The sequence below is a fragment of the Hevea brasiliensis genome, chromosome 12 (assembly GCF_030052815.1).
Source record: "Hevea brasiliensis isolate MT/VB/25A 57/8 chromosome 12, ASM3005281v1, whole genome shotgun sequence".
In the NCBI taxonomy this organism is placed as follows: Eukaryota; Viridiplantae; Streptophyta; class Magnoliopsida; order Malpighiales; family Euphorbiaceae; genus Hevea; species Hevea brasiliensis.
The window spans coordinates 11,335,170-11,354,914 of record NC_079504.1 but is presented as its reverse complement, the minus strand read 5'-3'; the positions used below and the strand labels follow the sequence as shown (position 1 = coordinate 11,354,914).

At 34.6% G+C, this 19,745-nt stretch overlaps 1 protein-coding gene and 1 non-coding gene across 2 annotated transcripts; one reads left to right on the top strand and one right to left on the bottom strand.

The window, feature by feature from the left end:
* The first annotated feature begins 297 nt into the window (after positions 1-297).
* LOC131171547 (small nucleolar RNA R71) lies at positions 298-405 on the top strand. Its single transcript, XR_009142207.1, has one exon. It is a non-coding gene; the product is annotated as a small nucleolar RNA R71 (small nucleolar RNA).
* Positions 406-18,001: 17,596 nt separating this feature from the next.
* LOC110649750 (uncharacterized) lies at positions 18,002-19,167 on the bottom strand. The gene has a single exon (XM_058130519.1). The coding sequence runs from the start codon at positions 19,048-19,050 to the stop codon at positions 18,136-18,138; it is 915 nt and encodes a 304-aa protein (XP_057986502.1). The 5' UTR covers positions 19,051-19,167; the 3' UTR covers positions 18,002-18,135.
* Positions 19,168-19,745: the final 578 nt, after the last annotated feature.

Below are 19,745 nucleotides of genomic sequence, written 5' to 3'. Positions count from 1 at the left end.
AACTAACCAACATACTCAAATCTTCCATCTTCTTAGCAAGGACATTTGTAAGTGCATCAAACTTTGCATTAATCATGTTGAATGGATCAAGATCATACATCCCGACTTGCCTTTTACGAGTTGGAGTGGTCCTCTTGGACTACTCCAAAGATGAGTATTCTTTGCAATTTTCTCTAATAACTCATAAGCTTCATCTTCATGCTTTATAATAAATTCTCCTCTGTTTGAGCATCAATAATTCCTCTGATTGCGGGAGTGACATTTGTGTAGAAATTACGATTTATCATCCATTTTGGAATGGCATGATGTGGGCACAATCTTTCCAATTCCTTCCATCTCATCCATGATTCATAGAGAGTTTCATCTTCTCTTGATGCGAAAGATGTCATTTGATTCCTCGACTCTTGAGTTTTCAGTGGAAAATATTGTGCAAGAAATGCATCGATTAGTTGCTCCCAATTTGTAATGGAGTTGTGAGGTAAAGAATCGAGCCAATCCAATGCTCTATCTGTAAAAGAGAATGGAAATAGCTTCAATCTTGCTGCCTCATAGGACACTCCAGGTTGGTTTTGCATGTCGCAAATCCTAGCAAATGTCTTCAAGTGTGTGTGTGGATTTTGGAAGGATGTCCTCCAAATTGAGAGTTTTGGATCATTTGAAGAACTCCAAAATCCATCTTGTAGCTGTTTGCATCAATCCTTGGTCTTGCTATGCTCTCTCTCAAGTCATCAAAGCGAGGAAAAGCATGATCCATCATACTTCCCTAGGCACGTTTGCATTAACAACTTCTTCTCCTTGGGCTTCATTTTCATTGTTTTGACCATTTCGGCATTACCAACACCAATTCTAATTCTTTCATCACCATATTTGCTTCAATTTCGGTTTCTCTCGAAGCTTCCTTCCTTCTTACGGTTTCTTTCTTGTTGGCCTTGCAAAATTTCTCAATTTGAGTTGAAAAGTAAGGTTGTGTCACTTGAGCTTCTAGCTCTTCTCATAAAAGATTAAAGTACGAAAAGAACAAACAAACACAAAATGAAAAGATAACAAAGATAAAACTAAAAACAACTAAAATAATCAAGAATTCAATCTTAAACAAACAACTCCGACAGCGGCGCCAAAAACTTGATGCGTCCCAACCGCAAGTGCGAAGTCGTACAACTAGTATAGAAAAATATCGATACCAAGATGAGTTGTGTTAATGATTGAATTTTCGATATAAAAGTTGAGTAAATTGAATTATTTATGATATTAAAATGATGAATTAATGGGTAATGGAGTGTGAAATCTAATTGTGCAAAATTAATATTCTATTCAACAATGTATTAATTAAACTAAAATTGCATCAAATAGAAATAAGCAAGTTCAAATATGGCAATATTTAAATTGGCGAATGATTAAATTCGATTAGAAATTAACAATGGTAAAAAGCGATTAGGAGTTAGGATTTCATATTCGAGCTATTTTGGGATTTTAAATTGGTTATCAATCTTGTGAAACTAATGGGTTTTAAGGAGATTAATTCTTAAATCCTTTGAATTCCCTTTAGTGAGACAAAGAGTGCCTTAATCAAACTAATCCTACTTTAGTGAGTTAGAATTAATTAAGACCCATTAAGTTCTTTAATTAATCTATGAATCCTCTTAATCCTTAGCCTATTTCTAGGTCTAAGTTAATTAAGTCAATTTCACGATTATCTATCACAAGGCCTTCTCCTTTGATTGCTTCAACCATGGATTAAGAACATTACTCAATGGGATCCTACATTAAGCATGTCATTAAGCATACAAGAAATGAATAAAACTCATTAAGACCACAAAATATAGATTACCCAATCAAAATCCACAAAATATCCCAAATATTACAACCCTTACTCCAGAATCAAAAGTAAACTACTCACTATCCATAATGCTTACAAGATATGATGAGTTTAAATGGAAATAAAGCTTTAATCTAGGCTAAGAAGTAAGTAATTAAACACTAGAAGTGTAGAAAAGTGTAAAGAAAGAAAGAAATCTGCAAATCTTAGTTGAAAATGGTGTGGAAGGTGAAATGACTCCTCAAATGCCTTAGCCTCCTCCTTTCTTCCTTTGCTCCTTGCCTCCTCCTTCTAAAATGAGAAAATGGGACTATTTATATCATTTTTCGACATGGAGCCCTAAAATAGTATGTTCTAGGAGGAATACATTAAGGGAATCTTACGCGACTCATTAATGAGCTCTTTTGGGGCTGCATAAGTGGTGCATAAGTTATGCGATCCCTTATACATTCAGCGATTAAGGTTACTTATGCGGCTGCATGACTTAGTGCATAGGTTATGCACAATTTCGTGAATCTGCATAAGGGAGGTGAGAATGTGCATAAGTATGCGATCTCCTTATGCACATTTAATTTGGATTGCAGCAGTGTTCTTCCTCCTTATGCGAGCGCATAGCTTATGCGACAAGTTATGCAGTTTAAATCAATGCATATTTCAGCTTGAAAACTTGTTTTTGGCATCTTTTTGCTGTAGAAGACACTCCTCAATGGCAAAATTCTCTTTAGTCCTTCAAAAACACCATTTTTTCCTACAATACAAAGCAAAAATTACAAATTAATCCAAAGTTGACAATTATGGAAAACTAACTAAATAACTAATGAAATTAGCTAAAAATGACTAATAACCAAATAAAATGATTGTGAAATTAGACCTAAATGACTATGCAAAATATGTGCATCAGATTTGAAATGGGTTTGAAGCCCAGCATATGGATGCAAGTTGTAGGATTTCGACACAGCAACTTCTCAGAGCTTATGTCTCAAGCACTTGAATTGGAGAGAGTTGAAGCAGAAGCAAACCCAGTGAAGGAAAAAGTCGAGAAATTAGAAAAAGACAAGGGGGAAAAATCGTTGAGCGAGTTCGTGCTACCTCGGAAAGAAAAAGAAGTTTAGTGGACCCAGCAGGGTCGAGGTGGCGATTTGGCGAGGCAGATTTTACAGTCGAGACCCCCTAGGTCTAGTCAGCAGTCAAGCAGGGGTTCACATTCTGCCCGCCTGTGAGACTTGTGGCAAGATTCATGGGGGGGAATGCTATTGGGCCACTGGAGCCTGTTTTAACTGTGGAGGCAAAGGCCATATGGCTAAAGATTGTACTAGTGCTCCGATATATGGTCCAGCTCCTACTACTGTTGAGGCATCTATTCAGAGTCCTGCTCCTAGAGGTTCACAGTCTGTTGGCAGAGGAAGAGGCAGAGGTAGGCACCGCTTGCAGATCGAGGCACAATTGGTCGATCTGCACAAGGAAGTGCGCCACCGAGTCTACACGATGAGACAATGAGAAGAGGCCGAGACTTCGATGTGGTAGCCGGTACATTCTCTATCTCCGATCAAGAAGTATTTGTATTGTTTGATCCGGTTCAACCCATTCATATGTTAGTGCTAGCATAGTCGGTTCACTTGTCGCTCCATGTGTGCAAATGGATTTTGAAGTGCTAGTAACTAGTCCGTTAGGACAAGAAGTCCGGGTCAACAGAATTTATAGAGATTGTCCTTTGGTGATCCAAGGACATGTTTTCCTGTCAGACTTGATTGAAATGCCCTTCAGAGAGTATGATATTATCTTGGGCATGGATTGGTTAGCGGGCATCACGCTATGATTTCTTGTAGATCAAGACGTCACTTTTGGTCTCCTTTATGTACGGTGATGTGGTAATACACCGGAGAGGCATTTATCGCCATCAAACATCATTTCGGCCGCACTAGCCGTAAGAATGATTAGAAAGGGGTGTGAAGCATATTTGGCACATGTGATAGACACCCAAGTGCGAGTCCAAAGATCAAGGACATCCCTATCAGATGTGACTTTCCTGATGTATTTCTGATGAACTACCGTGATTACCTCGAGAAGAGAAGTGCAATTTGAGATTAATGTTATGCACAGTGTGGACCCAATCTCCATAACGCCATATAGAATGGCACCGCATTGAAAGAATTGAAAGTGCAATTGCAAGAATTGCTTGACAAGGGCTTTATCCGCCTAGTGTGTCACCTTGGGAGCGCTGTTGTTTGTAAAGAAGAAAGATGGCACTCTCCGCTTGTGTATTGATTATCGGCAGTTGAATAAGGTGACAATAAAGAATAGATATCCATTACCCCGCATTGATGACTTGTTTGATCAGTTGAGGGGTGCAGCTGTGTTCTCCAAAATTGACCTGAGATCAGGTTATTATCAGCTGAAGGTACAAGAGCAGAGTATTTCTAAAACTGCCTTTAGAACCCGCTATGGCCATTATGAGTTTTTGGTTATGCCATTCGGGTTAACTAATGCTCCGGCTGCTTTTATGGATCTGATGAACACTATCTTCAGACCATACCTCGACCAGTTTGTTGTGGTATTCATTGATGATATATTGGTCTATTCGAGGAATGCAGAAGAGCATGATAGACATCTGCGGATTGTACTGCAGATTTTGAGGGAGAAACAGCTATATGCCAAATTGTCGAAATGTGAATTTTGGCTGAAGGAGATATCTTTCTTGGGGCATGTAGTATCAGAAGAGGGCATCAAGGTAGATCCAAGTAAAATTTAAACTGTCCTTAATTGGAGGCCACCCAGAAATGTCACAGAGATTCGTAGTTTTCTGGGTTTAGCTGGATACTACCGTAGATTTGTGAAGGGATTTTCCATGTTGGCATCTCCATTGACCAAGCTGCTTAGAAAAGATGTGAAATTTCAGTGGACGGATAAATGCCAGCAGAGTTTTGATGAATTGAAGAGATGTTTGACTGAAGCTCCAGTCCTAACTTTACCCACACCGGGTAAAGAATATACAGTTTACAGCGATGCTTCTCACAACGGGTTAGGTTGTGTGTTGATGCAAGATCGAAATGTCATTGCCTATGCATCACGCCAACTAAAACCGCATGAGAGGAATTATCCGACACATGATTTGGAGCTTGTAGCCATTGTGTTTGCTCTTAAGATCTGGAGGCATTATTTGTATGGGGAGAAATGTTATATCTACACAGATCATAAGAGTTTAAAGTATTTGGGCACCCAGAAAGAGCTGAATTTGAGACAGAGGAGATGGTTAGAGTTGATAAAAGACTATGATTGTCTGATAGACTATCAGCCAGGGAAAGCTAATGTTGTGGCTGATGCCTTAAGTCGCAAGACTATGGCAAGTCTACGGGTTACTCCTTTGTCTTTAGTACATGAGTTAAGATCATTGCATGCCAGCTTAGGGATTAGTGATGATGGGCAGACAACAGTTGCATGGCATGTACAGCCAGTGTTGATTGATCAGATTAGAATGGTCGCCGTAATGATCGAAGTATCGAAGTTGATGGACGAAGTCCGGTGGCAAGAAACCGTAATTCTCAATCGGAGATGATGGTCTCATTGCTACACCAGGCGAATGTGTGTTCCTAATGATGTTGATTTGAGGCAGATCATTTTGAAGGAAGCACATGAGTCTCCTTTTGCCATGCACCCTGGTGGAACAAAAATGTATAGAGGGCTAAATGAGCATTACTGGTGGATGGGTATGAAGAGAGATATGGCAGAGTTTGTGTCCAAATGCCTAACTTGTCAGCAAGTAAAGGCAGAGCATCAAGTACCCACTGGATTGTTACATCCACTACCAGTACCAGAGTGGAAATGGGAGAGAATAACGATGGATTTTGTGATGGGACTTCCGAGGACACAGAAGAGTCATGATGCAGTTTGGGTCATTGTTGACAGATTGACTAAATCTACCCATTTTCTGCCAGTCCGGATGGATTACAGTTTAGAAAGATTGGCCAAGTTATACATCGATGAGATTGTGAGACTGCATGGAGTGCCAGTATCTATTGTGTCAGACAGAGATCCTAGGTTCACTTCTAGATTCTGGGGTAGTCTCAGAGAGCCCTAGCAACTAGATTGAACTTTAGCATCGCATTCCACCCACGCATGCATGGCCACCCGAGAGGGTAATTCAGATTTTGGAGGACATGCTACGGGCTTGTGTGATTGAGTTTGAGGGTAGTTGGGATACACACTTGCCTTTGATTGAGTTTGCTTACAACAACAGCTACCAATCAAGCATTGGGATGCCTCCATATGAAGCTTTGTATGGCAGGAAATGTAGAACCCCGTTGTGTTGGGATGACGTGGGTGAAAGAAAAATAATTGGACCCGAAATTGTTCAACAAACTGAAGAGAAAATCAGGGTGATTCGAGATCGACTTAAGACTGCATCAGACCGTCAGAAGTCCTACATTGATCTGAAGAGAAGGGATATTGAGTATGCAGTGGGTGAGAAAGTTTTCCTCAAAGTTTCTCCTTGGAAGAGAATTATGAGATTCGGCAGAAAGGGGAAACTGAGTCCTCGTTTTATCGGGCCATATGAGGTTCTAGAAAGAGTGGGTCCTTTGGCATATCGGTTGGCACTACCTCCAGAGTTGGAGAAGATACATAATGTCTTCCATGTGTCCATGTTGAGGAGGTACCGATCAGACCCATCTCATGTACTACCAGTAGAAGAAATAGAAGTGAATCCAGACCTCACATATAAAGAAGAACCCATAAAGATTCTGGCTTATGAGGTGAAGCAGCTACGGAATAAGCAGATACCGTTGGTAAAAGTGCTGTGGAACCATCATTCGAGCCAAGAAGCTACTTGGGAACGAGAGGAGGACATGAGGAGACAACACCCACAGCTGTTCAGAGATTGATACCAGGTAAAAATTTCGAGACAAAATTTATTTAAGGGGGGGAGAATTGTAACACCCCCGTTGTATAGCCTGGTATATTTCACTGTTCCGGTGACCGGTGTCGGTCCGGACAATTAATGGGATTAGGGCCACACTTAAGACAATTTGAGAAGCCATAAACACAAATAATTAGTAATGTTTAATTAGTTAACTATAAATAACAAAAACAGAACATAAGAGGTTAAACGAGCCGAGAGTCACAGCGATGAGTGACCTCCTCGGGAATGATCACAAGTCATTCTAAACTCAAATTTCGAACCGTAAAGTGACATGCGGTCCTTAGGACCCTTATGAACACAAAGTGGAAAAGAGAAAACCACGAAAAGAAGCATAAGCGGTCAAATAATTAGGTCAGGGAGCCGGAAGAAATATTGGATTATTTGCAAACCGGGATGAACCGGCGAGGGGCAATTTGGTCAATTGACCCCGAGAGCTGACTCCTGACTTAACTGTCAAATAAAATCGGAGAAAAGAAAATTTCGGAATCGAGAATAAAATTAAAGAACTAATAGAGAAATAAATAGAAAAAAAAAAAGAAAAGGGAAGAGGTTGGAAAAGTCAAAGTTGATGACATCATTAATGATGTCATAAACAAATTTATTAAATATTTATTAAATTTGATATTTATGGTCTTCCATAGCAAAATAAATAAAAGAAACAAAAGAAAAAAAAATTAAATTCATCATCTTCAAAAGGAAAAACGTGACTCACTCTTCCCTCTCACTTATTTCATCTTCCACCATGGATAAGTCTAACCAAGCTTTTGAAACCCTAAATTAAACATGCTTTCCCTAAAATTCTCCACATGAATTTCATTATTGCATCTTGAAGAGTATAGAAGAAAGCAAGAAGAAGAAGGAAGAAGAAGAACAAAAAGTGAAGATTTAAGGTTCACCTAAGGTTAGTATGCTAAACTCTTCATTTATCCATTCAAATGCACATGTGATGGTTGAAAGTGAGCTTAGAACTTGATTTAAATGAAACAAATATGGGGGAAGAATTAAACTGAAATTTTGGGCAGCTTGAGAGGAATATGATTTGCATGGATATGATACATTTGAATGAGTTTAGAAACCTTTCTTGGTTGAATGATTAGTATTAAAACCATTAAGTGTGATTAATTGCAACAAAGTAGTGAAATTGATGAGTTAGGGTTTTAAATGCTAGGGTTGTGAACCAAATTTTGGGAAAAATGCATAAATGGCATGTTGGACTTATTGTGAAGTGAAATAATGGTCAATTATGACCAAATAAGTTGTGTGGGAATTGTTGGAATAAAAATCAAATTCGTAGGTCAATGGTCATGCTGCAAACCCACTTTGAAGGACCAAAACTCAAATTTTACAAGTCCAATTGATATGCCACCAATTGGAGATGAAAATAGACATAAAAGAGCACAATTTTCATTAAGGAACCATGGCCAAAAACTGACCAAAACTTAGTGAAACAATTGACCAAAGTGGATTGATTGTAGGCTGCCACTGCACTAAACTGACCAAATGAATAGTAACTGTTCATTTGGTCATAACTCGAGCTAGGTAGGTCAAATTGACCTGAAATTTTACCAGCAATTAGATATGATATAGACCTAAAACTTTCATGAAGAACACCAACCCAAATTAGGCCATTAACCCTTTCAAAATCATTGAGCAAAATTAAATTACTGTACTGAGATTCTGCAGAATTTTCATTGAGCAGCAATGTTTGGATGGCTATAACTCTCTCTAGAAAACTCGGATTTAGGCGATTCTTGAACCGATGGAAACCTAAGACATAGTACAACATTTCATATGAAGAAAGTGAGACCAAGTTATGAACTTAACTTGGTCAAATTATTAACCAAAGTTGGACCAAAAATCTGCCAGCACTAAAATCTCAGTATGAACAGTACATGTGAACAGTAAATTTATTTTGGCCATAACTTGAGCTACAAAACTCCGATTGGGGTGATCCAAAAATGAGAATACACTTAAGACAATAAGGAACATTTTCTATGAAGGAAGTTTTGTCAAATTCCAACAGTAGATCGACCAATGGAACAGTACAACTTCGGAGAACCAAAACCGAAAATTGGCAATTTTGCCAAAATGACCTAAGCTTTAAACAAATGACCAAAACCAACAAGTTTGGTGACCAAAATGTGGTATGTGGGTGAAGTTGGAGTTCCCATACCCATTAAGCCTTACAAAGTCAATAATTTGACTTGAATAGTGCAGTGAATAGTAACCCGAAACACAAAATTTCGAGAACGTCGAATTTAACACGTTAAAGCTAGGTAAATGTGAAGTTAAGTTTATTTTGGATTTATTTTAAGTTTTAGTACTGAAACATTGGAAAATTTCGTGTTTCAGTGGAAAAGAATACCGGGATAGAACCCGAGGAGTCGAGTCAAGGCCAACAGGCGACTCGTTTGAGGTTTGTGCACAACATATACTTTTATAATCATCTTTTGCATAATGTTTTGAATAATGTGAAATATTGGATTATAGCATTTTTATGATGTTTGATTTAAATTGTGAAAGTTATTGTGTATATTTGAAATGACAATGTTTAGCCAATTGTTAAGATAAGTTTTGAAACCACAGTGTCATGACCATATATTTGAACACCTCACTAGCACGACTAGTGGGGGTAATTAGTTTCGAATTTTGATTCCTTCTCTGGAGAAGTGTTGAGGTGTGCCAGTAGAAGAGGATGTGAATGGATATCCATATATTTGAGCTAGCTAGCCTGTGATATGATTTCTCTTTAGCCTCTGGCTATTGAGATTCATGTGATTTCTCTTTAGCCTCTGGCTATTGAGATTCTATTTGTTTCGAATGGCGTGATCTAACTGTGGGTTTTATGAAATGTGTTTTGATACTTTGAAATGAACTTGGTTTACATGTAAAATCTTACAATGCATGATTGTATTAAATTTTCATGTTTAGCCAAATTTTTGAATGAATGTGCTTTAAGTTTTGCATAAAGATTATTTTAGTATATTGTGCACCACTGAGTCCTAGTACTCAGCGATAGCTTTTATCATTGCAGATCTGAAACTAGAGGAGCAGCAGACTGAGCTGCTGAGGTGTGAGAAGCTACCAGCCTAAAGTTTTCGGGTATAATTTATACCCTAACTGTAAATACTTCTTTTGATGTATATATTGCACATAAATGTATGGACATGTAAAAATGGGTCTTGAGCAGCTTGTACACAAATTTGTATGAAGTTTGTAATAAAGTTTAGTTTGTGTTTCTTTTGATATAAATTTGTAAGGTTGTGTACAAATTGTTTTGTTTTTAATGAAATATGAATGATATTGATTGACAGTATTTTGAGAATTATTGAACTTGTGAATCTTGAGAAATTGATTGAGTTTGATTGTGAAACTGAAGTAGTGGTTGAGAAAAACTTTTAGAAGTGCTTTTTACAGGTATTCGAAGAACGGTTTTCTCAAAATACAGAGGAAACTCTGTCAAAATTTTTATAAAATTTGCGGAAAACTAAAATGGCCAAAAATATTAATTAGTTTTAATTTCAACTAAATGTTTTAAACACTTATTAGAAATGCTCACCACTTATCAAAAATAGGAAAATTGTTTTAAAATCCCTTGTAGGGTACTTAATGAGTTATCGGTAGGTGAAGTGCGGTAGTTCATTAGGTATTCTACGGGATTATGTGATGCCTTACAGAGGGGTAAGGTGTGACAGTATGGGGTTATGGTCTAACGGTCCTCTAGGTAGGCCTAGAAGGGTAAGTTTAGGGAACTTAAGAGTCCAGTGATATGAGATTAGTGCCTTGTCAATTATGCTCATAGAACACCCACTTCACTGTGTAAACCGCTTACTTGAGAGATTAGTTTCCAATAGATTTAGGCTATTGACAAAGGTTTGAAATTTGTCCATACCTTCCATTGAAACTCTTCCACTACTTCTTTCTGAAATATGAAGAACCTGGTTAAAGTCTCCCAACAACAAAATCAAACCATTCACCTAATTGAGTTCACTATAGATGTTGTCCTAAAGGACACTCTGATCCCTGATATCACTTGGTGCATAAACAAGCCCAAGATGAAAATCAAAATCACAAAAGATAATAGATCCAAATAAAAGAATCCACCTATGAAAGCAGGTTTTTGTATTAAATTGTAGACAATCCTTATTCCAAATTGCAATAAGCCACACGAAGCTCCAATTGATGGAATAGAGACCCAGTCAACATTAGCCATTCCCCAAATATTTCTTACTACAGAGAAAGATACCAACTCACACTCACACTTACTTTCAACAATACCCACAAATTCTACCCAATGCTTATGGATTATTCTTTTATGTTGAGATTTCTTAGAGGCACCAATGATTTAATTATGTTTTCGTAACTGACAAAAACCGTTGTTGTAACACCCCAAAAATTTCAAATTTTATTATTTTATGAGCATTTTTGGTATTTTAATTTTATTTTAATTTTATTTAAATTTTAAGAATTTTTTTGAGATTTTTCGGATTTTAAAAATCGGGTTTGATTTTTCGAAAATATAAACTTTGGTATTTTTAAAAATTAATTTAAAGACCACGTGGCAAAACTAAAAATATATTTGGAGTCTACGTATTTTTCTGAGTTTTCTGAAAATTTTTCAGAATTTTTGGACCTCGTTTTCGGTCCCGAGGCAGAGTAAAAATTCAAAATTTTGTATCCTGAATCGGACCGGCCGAATCGAACCGGACCGGCCGAATCGGACCGGCCTTTTCTTTTTCTTCCTTCTTCCTCCAGCGCGCGTCTGACCCCTCTCCCTTCTCTCTCCCTTTTCTCTCTCCTCCCTCCTCCCCTTGCCGCGCCGCCGCCTCCCCTGCCTTCCCACCTTGCCGGCGCCCCACCTCGGTCCTCCCCCACGGCCGGCCGCCGCCTAGAACGCCAGAAAAAGGCCTCAAAAAGGACGCGCAGTGCGCGCGCGACGCCTGGACTTCCCGTCCAAAATCCGGCCGATCCAATTGGACTAGGTCTTGTGTCTAAAATCATCTACTCGGCGAGAGCTTTCCATATACACCAAGAACGCCGAAATCCATCGAGTGATTTGTCCAATTTTTGCTTAGGAAGTTTTAGCCCATTTTGACTTTCGGGCTAGATTTTTCGCAAACCGTGAATCCCACGAGAAAACCGAGAGTACCAGAGTGCTCCACTCGTCGAGAGCTTCGCGGCGACATAAATTTCGAATTTTTTCGACACCGTTTTTCGGTGGGTCCCACGAAACTTCGCAGTGTTTTTCCGAGCATTAAGTGAGCTTAGAAAATTCTGAAAAATTTATGTACTAACTCCCGTGTTGTGGGCTTCGTATAGGTATCCTCAATTCGCAGAAATTCAACAGTTGACCGGGTCTGTAAATTTCCGGCCAGACATACCTATTACCGGAAAAGTCTCTGAATTGGACTGAAGTTTTGGCTACCCCCCCATTGTCAAACGTCCCGAGCGCGTTCCAGAAGTCGGAATCGGCAAAGGTAAACCCGAACCTTGCTTTTTCGTAATTTTCTAGTGCTTAAATAGGATTAAAAATTCATAAAATATTCGTGGTAGCTCAGAAAATTATGATTCTTTTTGCAATAGCCTATTAATATTGCTAAGGACCGCAGGGCAAAGTTTTAGAATTTTTAGAGCTTGTTTGGGTAGTTTTTGCAAAAATGAACAATTATAAGGACTAAATTGAAATTTTACATACTGTGATGAATGACTGATTTGATGGGCCCAGGAGGGGCTGTGTGATGTGATTGAGTTGTGGATATATGGATTGTGAATATAGAAGTGCGTTTTGAGCCCTTTTGCAGGTTGGGTAGGTCCTAGGTATAGGGGAGACTCTGCCGGATTTTCGGCACGACTTAGGACGTATTTGGTCTTTTCTTGATTTGTATTGAGTCATTTGTATTAAATAATTGTAATGTAATTGTCAGGTGAGCCGGGACAGCCTTCTTCCTCCGCCCAGCCGCCACAGTGACCGTTGTCAAGTCTGTGAGTAAAATATTAATTTTAATTGTAATTTCACTATTATTATATGTTCAAGCATGCCCATGCATCACTTATATGCATATATCTATGTAGATAAACTTTAGGCACGATTTATGTTGCATTCATAACTGTGAAAGTACCATATATGTTGCTGTGGTAATTTGGAGCAGTGTGTGTGCGTTGGCGTGCGTGTGATGTGGTGTGGACTATGGATAGGACGGGTAGACACGGCTTGAGATCTTCGCTGGGACCCGGTCCTTCGAGGTAGACATGGCTTGAGTTCTTCGCTGGGACCCCAATTTGGTTATTAAGTGGAAGTCCGAGCTGAGTTCTTCGCTGGCACAGTTGGAATTAAGAGAGCTGTATAGGGGATCAGCTCCCATATATATTATGATTGATGTTACTGGGTGTGTGAGTGCTCCAAATTACCTTTTTGATGTTATGATGTGAATTTATTGCTGATGCTGCATTTCACTCTACAAGGTGCACTAGTTCTAGATAGTTATAGAGATTATGGTTAAAATTGATATTTTACTCTCTAAGTCGAACGCTCACTCCTGTTCAATATTTTTCCAGGCCACAAGAGGATATTTTTGAGGTTAACCTGCTTCCTTTCCTCGCAGGTTGTTTATCAATGTTTGTATAATTTTATTAACTCCTAGAATTTCCGTATGTGTTAAAAGTATTTATTTGATTTTGGTCTGTAATATTATTATCATGTTGGACCTGTAAACATATAATGATATGCCTGTTTGATGGATTGGATGAGGAAGCTGAGCTCCCATTTATTTTTATGCTGATAAGTATGTGGAAGGTGAGCTGAGCTCCCCAATTGATGATATATTTTGTTTTACAGGTCGGGTGAGCCAAAAACTCCCCGTTGAAAGGTCCACTTTATGGCCAGACTCCGTCCGGTTGATTTCTTGATATTGGGCCCAAATGGGCCTTAGAGTTGGGTTCAGTGAATAGTTAGGCTTACTACGGGCCTCGGGGGCTTTAGGCTGGCCCAGGTCCTAGTGCCGGTCCGGCCCATGGGTTGGGTCGTGACAGTTGTCTTGAATAGGTGTAAATCATTATTATTTTAACAATTTTAGTAGCAATTTTGTTAAATTTTTTACATAATTTATCAATTAGTTTGCAATAGTTTTGAACTGTTACCTTACACATAAAAGACAACATTTATAACGCTACAAAGCAACTATTGCCTTAAATCTAAAATGTAGTAATGATAATGTTATATTAAATTATGGAGAAAATTATTATTTAGTTTCTCTATTTTAATAAAATTAACTACTTAATCCTATTCTTTTGAAAAATACATTAGTGAATTCATGTATTTTATTCCGTCTACTCTTTAAGTTTTTCTGTCCAGTTTGAATCAAATTTTTTGTATTCAAATGAGAAAGAAATAAATGTTATAAAACTAAATAGTTCAAGGTTTAAAAAATAGATAGATTATATAGTTGTGTTTTTAAATTTCAAAGACTAAATAAAATTCAAACTAATGTCTAAATGACCGAAATTACTAAAAAATAAATGGAAACTAATGTATTTTTTAAAAATAAAAAAATTAAGTAATTATTTTTATTAAAATAAAGACATTTAATAGTAATTTTTATTAAATTATATTTAACTCTCATTTAAAAGAATAAAATTAAAATATATAATAATATAAATTTTTAACTTTATTTGGTTCTTGGAAAATCAAACCCTAACAAGAAAGCTAGGAGAGCATGGTTGGAGGGCTGAGGGCAACAAATCCCGCAATATCTTTGGTTTTTTGGCTGAAGAGAAACCTAGGTAGCCACTAACCCATCTTCCCTTGTTTTCCTCTTCTCTTTTCAGATACCTTTTAGGATCCTTACTTCAATTCTAGGATTCCCATCTCCATCTCCATCTCCATCTCCGTCTCCGTCTCCATCACTTTTGCATTTTGGTTTCATTCTCACTCAAAATGTTATTGTATATTACTAAAACACACAATATTTTTACTGTTCTTAAAAAATAATAAAATTACAATTTTACCTTTTTTTTATTACTATATACAAAAATGGAGCTACCTTTTACTGTTACTAACAACAGCAAAAAGACTTACTCACCCCTCCCATCATTTCAATTCCAGACCACTCACTCATTCCCCACTAATAATAATAATTTCATTTTTTATTTTAAATTAATTTAAACTATTTTATTATTATTTTGATTAAAATAATTTTGAAACAATTTTATTTCTAATAAAGTGTAATTCTCAATTTTAATAGTGTTACAATCATTTTATAATTTTGGTTCTTATTTTTTATCTCTTTATTTAAAAAAATTATTATTAAAAATAAAAACTTTATTTTTTATTTTTACATATCATGGAATCTTTTAATATCTTACCCCAAAATTTTTCTTTTAATTAGTCAAATATTCTAAACCAGAAGAAATGCTTAAGTGCCCTTTAAACTTTTATTAAAGTATTTTATTCTTTTAATTAATTTTTAAATTTCTATCTATTTATTTTAAATCTTAAAAAGTGTTCATGTATGATTTCATTTTTTTTTACTATTTGTTTTCATCTCTGTTATTTTAATTGTTTTACATTTACTATTTAATTATTAAATTTACATTAATTATTATTAATCAATTTTAAGATTTCTTTATTTTATGATAAAATTGTAATTATTATCATCGTTATCTAAAAAATATTAAAAAAATAATGTTTATAATTTTTTTTTTATAATATCTATGTAGAGTTGTTAGTATATTTATTTTGTAAGTAACTAATAATTAAATTTACTTTGTTGTGAAAATTCTAACGTAATTATAATATAATTAATTTATTCTATAATAATTAAAAAAAATTAAAATAATATGCACATGCATTAATTTTATATATTAAATCTATTATTATAAGAATAGTGTTGGGCTTTTTTTAGAAAGGTTGATTAATTTACTCTTTTTAATCAATATTACTATTATATCCTTTTGTAACTAGGAATATAACGAATAAAATTAATAGATCATTGAAAATCAAAATGATATTAGGTGTGTTATAATCTTATATCATATACAATATTAATAATAAAAGGCTAAGATAAAATAAATTGAAAAGATAGGAGCATATTATATGACATTACAATAATTTTTAAAAGATAATTTCAAGCAAAATTATAAATCAATAGTGTAATTTAGCCAATATATTACTATTATATTCTTTTGTAACTAGGCTTTATTAAATATTTTTATTATCAAATTATATCTTATTTAATATATTATAATAAATAAATAATAAATATTATATTATTAATATAAGTTGATCTTAAACTAACTATATACACTTAACTAATATGCAATATAGTGAATGATTAAAATTTTATTTAATTGAAATGACTAAATGATTTTAATAATATTAATAGATTATAATTTTATTTTTAAGATGTAAGTATATTGTTTTATATTATTATAAAAATATAATTGCATGACACGGCATCGCGTGGGTTTAAAGCTTGTATCTACTAAATCATTTTACTTTCCCTCTCTTTTTTTCCCGTCTAGAAATTATAATTTTGTAATAATTTAATTTAATTTAATTTTTTATCAATTTTTATATTTAGAATTAAAGAATTTATTTTTTTATTTTAAAAAATAATTATTAATAAAAATAAAATTCATACATAATTATATAAAAATTCTTTTGACTTTTTTTTTATAAATGATTTATTTCAAAGTAACCCTTCAATTTTCTTCTCCTTGAAATTGGAATACTCAATTTTTTCCCCATCATCCAAAAATTTGAATACTAAATATGTATCATATCCATTATGTTTAATTTGGAAAATGTTTTATTTTATCCATACTTCTATCATTATTTTTTTGTCTTGTTTCAATATTTTATGCACTCATGCTTCTCTCTTAATTATATTCACCTTAATTGACACAATATTAAAATAAGAATATATGATTGATACTTTAATTTTTTTTTTTATAATTATTTTCGATTGAAACTTAAACTCAAAATTTCACAGTAATAAAATCAACTCCATTACTATTTGGTTTATTAGTTTTTTTTTATATAATTTATCTCCTCTAATTTATTTTTTATTTATTTTGTTTTGTAACGCATGAATTCTTTTCCTATAGAGGAAAGTTAAGGTATTCATAGGCCTAACAAAGAAAAGCCCAATATAACACCCAAAAATGGGTTTCTAACGTTGACATTACAATTAGAAGTTCAATCCAACATTTAAATTTTTCTTTTTTTTTTCTTTTTAATTTTTCTTAATTAATAGTAACGACCCTTGGATTTCTTTAATTGGGAGAGAAATTTATACCAATATTACTTGAATTGAATCCAAACAATTTTTTTTTTCACTAAAAATAATGTGGCCTCCCAAAATCAGAGCCTGAAAAAATTGTGAACCCAGTTAGCATATTGAAATGAAATTCAATAGGCTGCACTTTATTTCTGGAAAAGAAGCATTAATGTTGGGATAGAAATATTAAAACCTGCCATCGGCCCAGCCCAGTTTGAGGTTTTTTGGTCTGAGCTTTAATAATCTTCTTTTCAACGTAACGATGTTTGAGTAGCTTGAGACCCGAATCACACCCACCCGTCCCTCAGTCTCAAATCTCAATGGCTGTTTTCATTAATTAATCTTTATACCAAAATTATGTTCAAGAATGGATGTATCTAACATAGACTTGATTTTATGTGAAAATGAACTTAATAATTATTAAATTAAATATTTATATTAAAATATGTATAAAATTAATTAAAATATATATAAAGTACATAAATTTATATATAAACATTTAATTTAATGGTTAATAAATTAATTTTTTATATAAATTCAAGCTTGCAATAACTACACCCATTTATGTACTTATTATAAATATTTTAATTAATTATATATAAATCTTGATACAAATAATTAATCAAGTGATTGCAAAATTTTCAAAAACAAAATTGAGCTTATATTAAATACATTTTTTGAAATTATTCACAGTGATCGTAGAAATCGAGTAAAATATTTAGAAGATTATTATAGGAAGTAAATCAATTGAATATAAAAAATAAAAATTACAGAAAATTAAATTAAAAATTGTACTAAAAAGGACAACTTGTTAGAATACTACATATGTAGTGATTCACTATACTTGAAATGTTTTTAATTGATTTAACAATGAAATAAACTAACAGAAAATAATAAATTTTATTGATGAGCTTTGAATTAATGATGTTGAAAATTCAACCAAGCATAATAGTTTTACCAAGAAAGCTAATTAGTAAGAACTGAAAACACATGAGCAGAAAATTATATTACATCCTCTATAAATCAACGAATATCCAATCAATGCATGTCATTACAGAAACGTGATCTAGTTGATCATTTAGAAACATGTTATAATTATGAATAACGCACACCATTAATTTTATTTTCTACAGAAATATAAAACAATCCAAAGAAATAAGAGGATTATCAATATCCTCCATGGGAACGTCGGTATCAGTGTGAGCTAGAGCTTCTTCTACTGTAACTCCATCTATTTTAGAACTTGCACGGTGAATGCTAGTCTCTCTATTCTTCAAGCAAGAACGAAGATGATGACTTTTCATATATGGACTCATTGGCCTCAAATTCTCCTTTCTCAGAGAAGAAGAAACAGAGCTATATGCTGCATTTGCCTTGGAATCAACCATGCGTTTGGAAAAACTTTCCTTTGGGGTGCCTGTCAAAATTTTTCTGCCACTATCTCCATTTAACCGCCTGCTAGGAGATGGTGACCTCAGAGCTCTACTTGGTACAGAATATGAAGAATTAATTCTCTCATGTTCTCTGCGAAAGCTCTTCTGTCGATTTAGTGGGGCCGGTGAATTAGAACGAACTCTTTTCTGAAGCTTAGATGATCCATATACTCTTTGAGTAGGGAATGACTGCTTCGGTGCTGGCGCAGCAGAGTCCATGTTCCGTGCATATACATCAGGAGGAACAAGCAACTCAGAGAATTTCTTAATCGAATTGATGCGGATTATATGCGGATTTTCCTTAACACAAGACCACAAAAACTCATTGGAGGACGGATCTTTTGTGGTCAAGATCGATGAAGATCCGCTAGAAAGCGAAAAGCATGAACTAAGAGTAGTGTTGGAATTGCTGGTACAAGTGAAAGAAGAAACGGAAGATGAAGAAGTTGTAGGTGAAGAAGGAGATGGGGATATTTTGTTTGAGGGAGAAATGATGGGAGTTGTAAGGGTTAATTTTGAAGGTTGAGAGATTGCAAGCTTTTCTTGAACATTGTTGAAATCTTGCATGGAGTGTTTCTTGGGTTTGCATTTGCTCATGCAACATCCCATTGTTAGGAATTGAAAAGGATGAGGAAGCACAGGAGAACAGGAGCATAGGCTTAGGGAGCACGGTTATGGGAATTGTTGTAGCCTCGATAGTTGAATCTGAACGAAGTAAAGAGAAAGGCAAAGGGTGGCTTTTGCTTTTGTGCTTCTTTTTCAGGTTTTTTTGAATATGGTTGCCTGGTATTGAATCCGTTGTATAACGGTTAAAACTTAAAACTTTAAAACAAGGCAATGATGGGAAAAATTTTAAAATACAAAAATTTTATGTATAATTGTTGTATTATAACCATAAACATACTGAATTATTTCTATTATAATTAGAGTACAGAGTGTATTCTTACACCGTATAAATTCTTGATGACTGCTTTATCATATGCCTTAGAATAACTTTAATTTTTTAATTTTTTAAACGTAGATTAAGCTTTCAATTTTAGTTGTTGTGTCTTTTATTTGCAGTGTAATATAAGTCCACGATTGCTTTATAAATTAAAATTAAAAATTTAATTAGTGGCCTTAATTTAATGGCATTAATTGATAAAAGACAATTTTAACCTCACAATTTCCATCTCAAAGCTAAAAATTTAAAAAAAAAATATGGAGCCGTGGCATTAAAACAATTTTATGGGAAATTTTGTTTTATAGCTGATCTATTATAAATTAAGACATAAATATATAAAATTTATATATTTAATAAATAA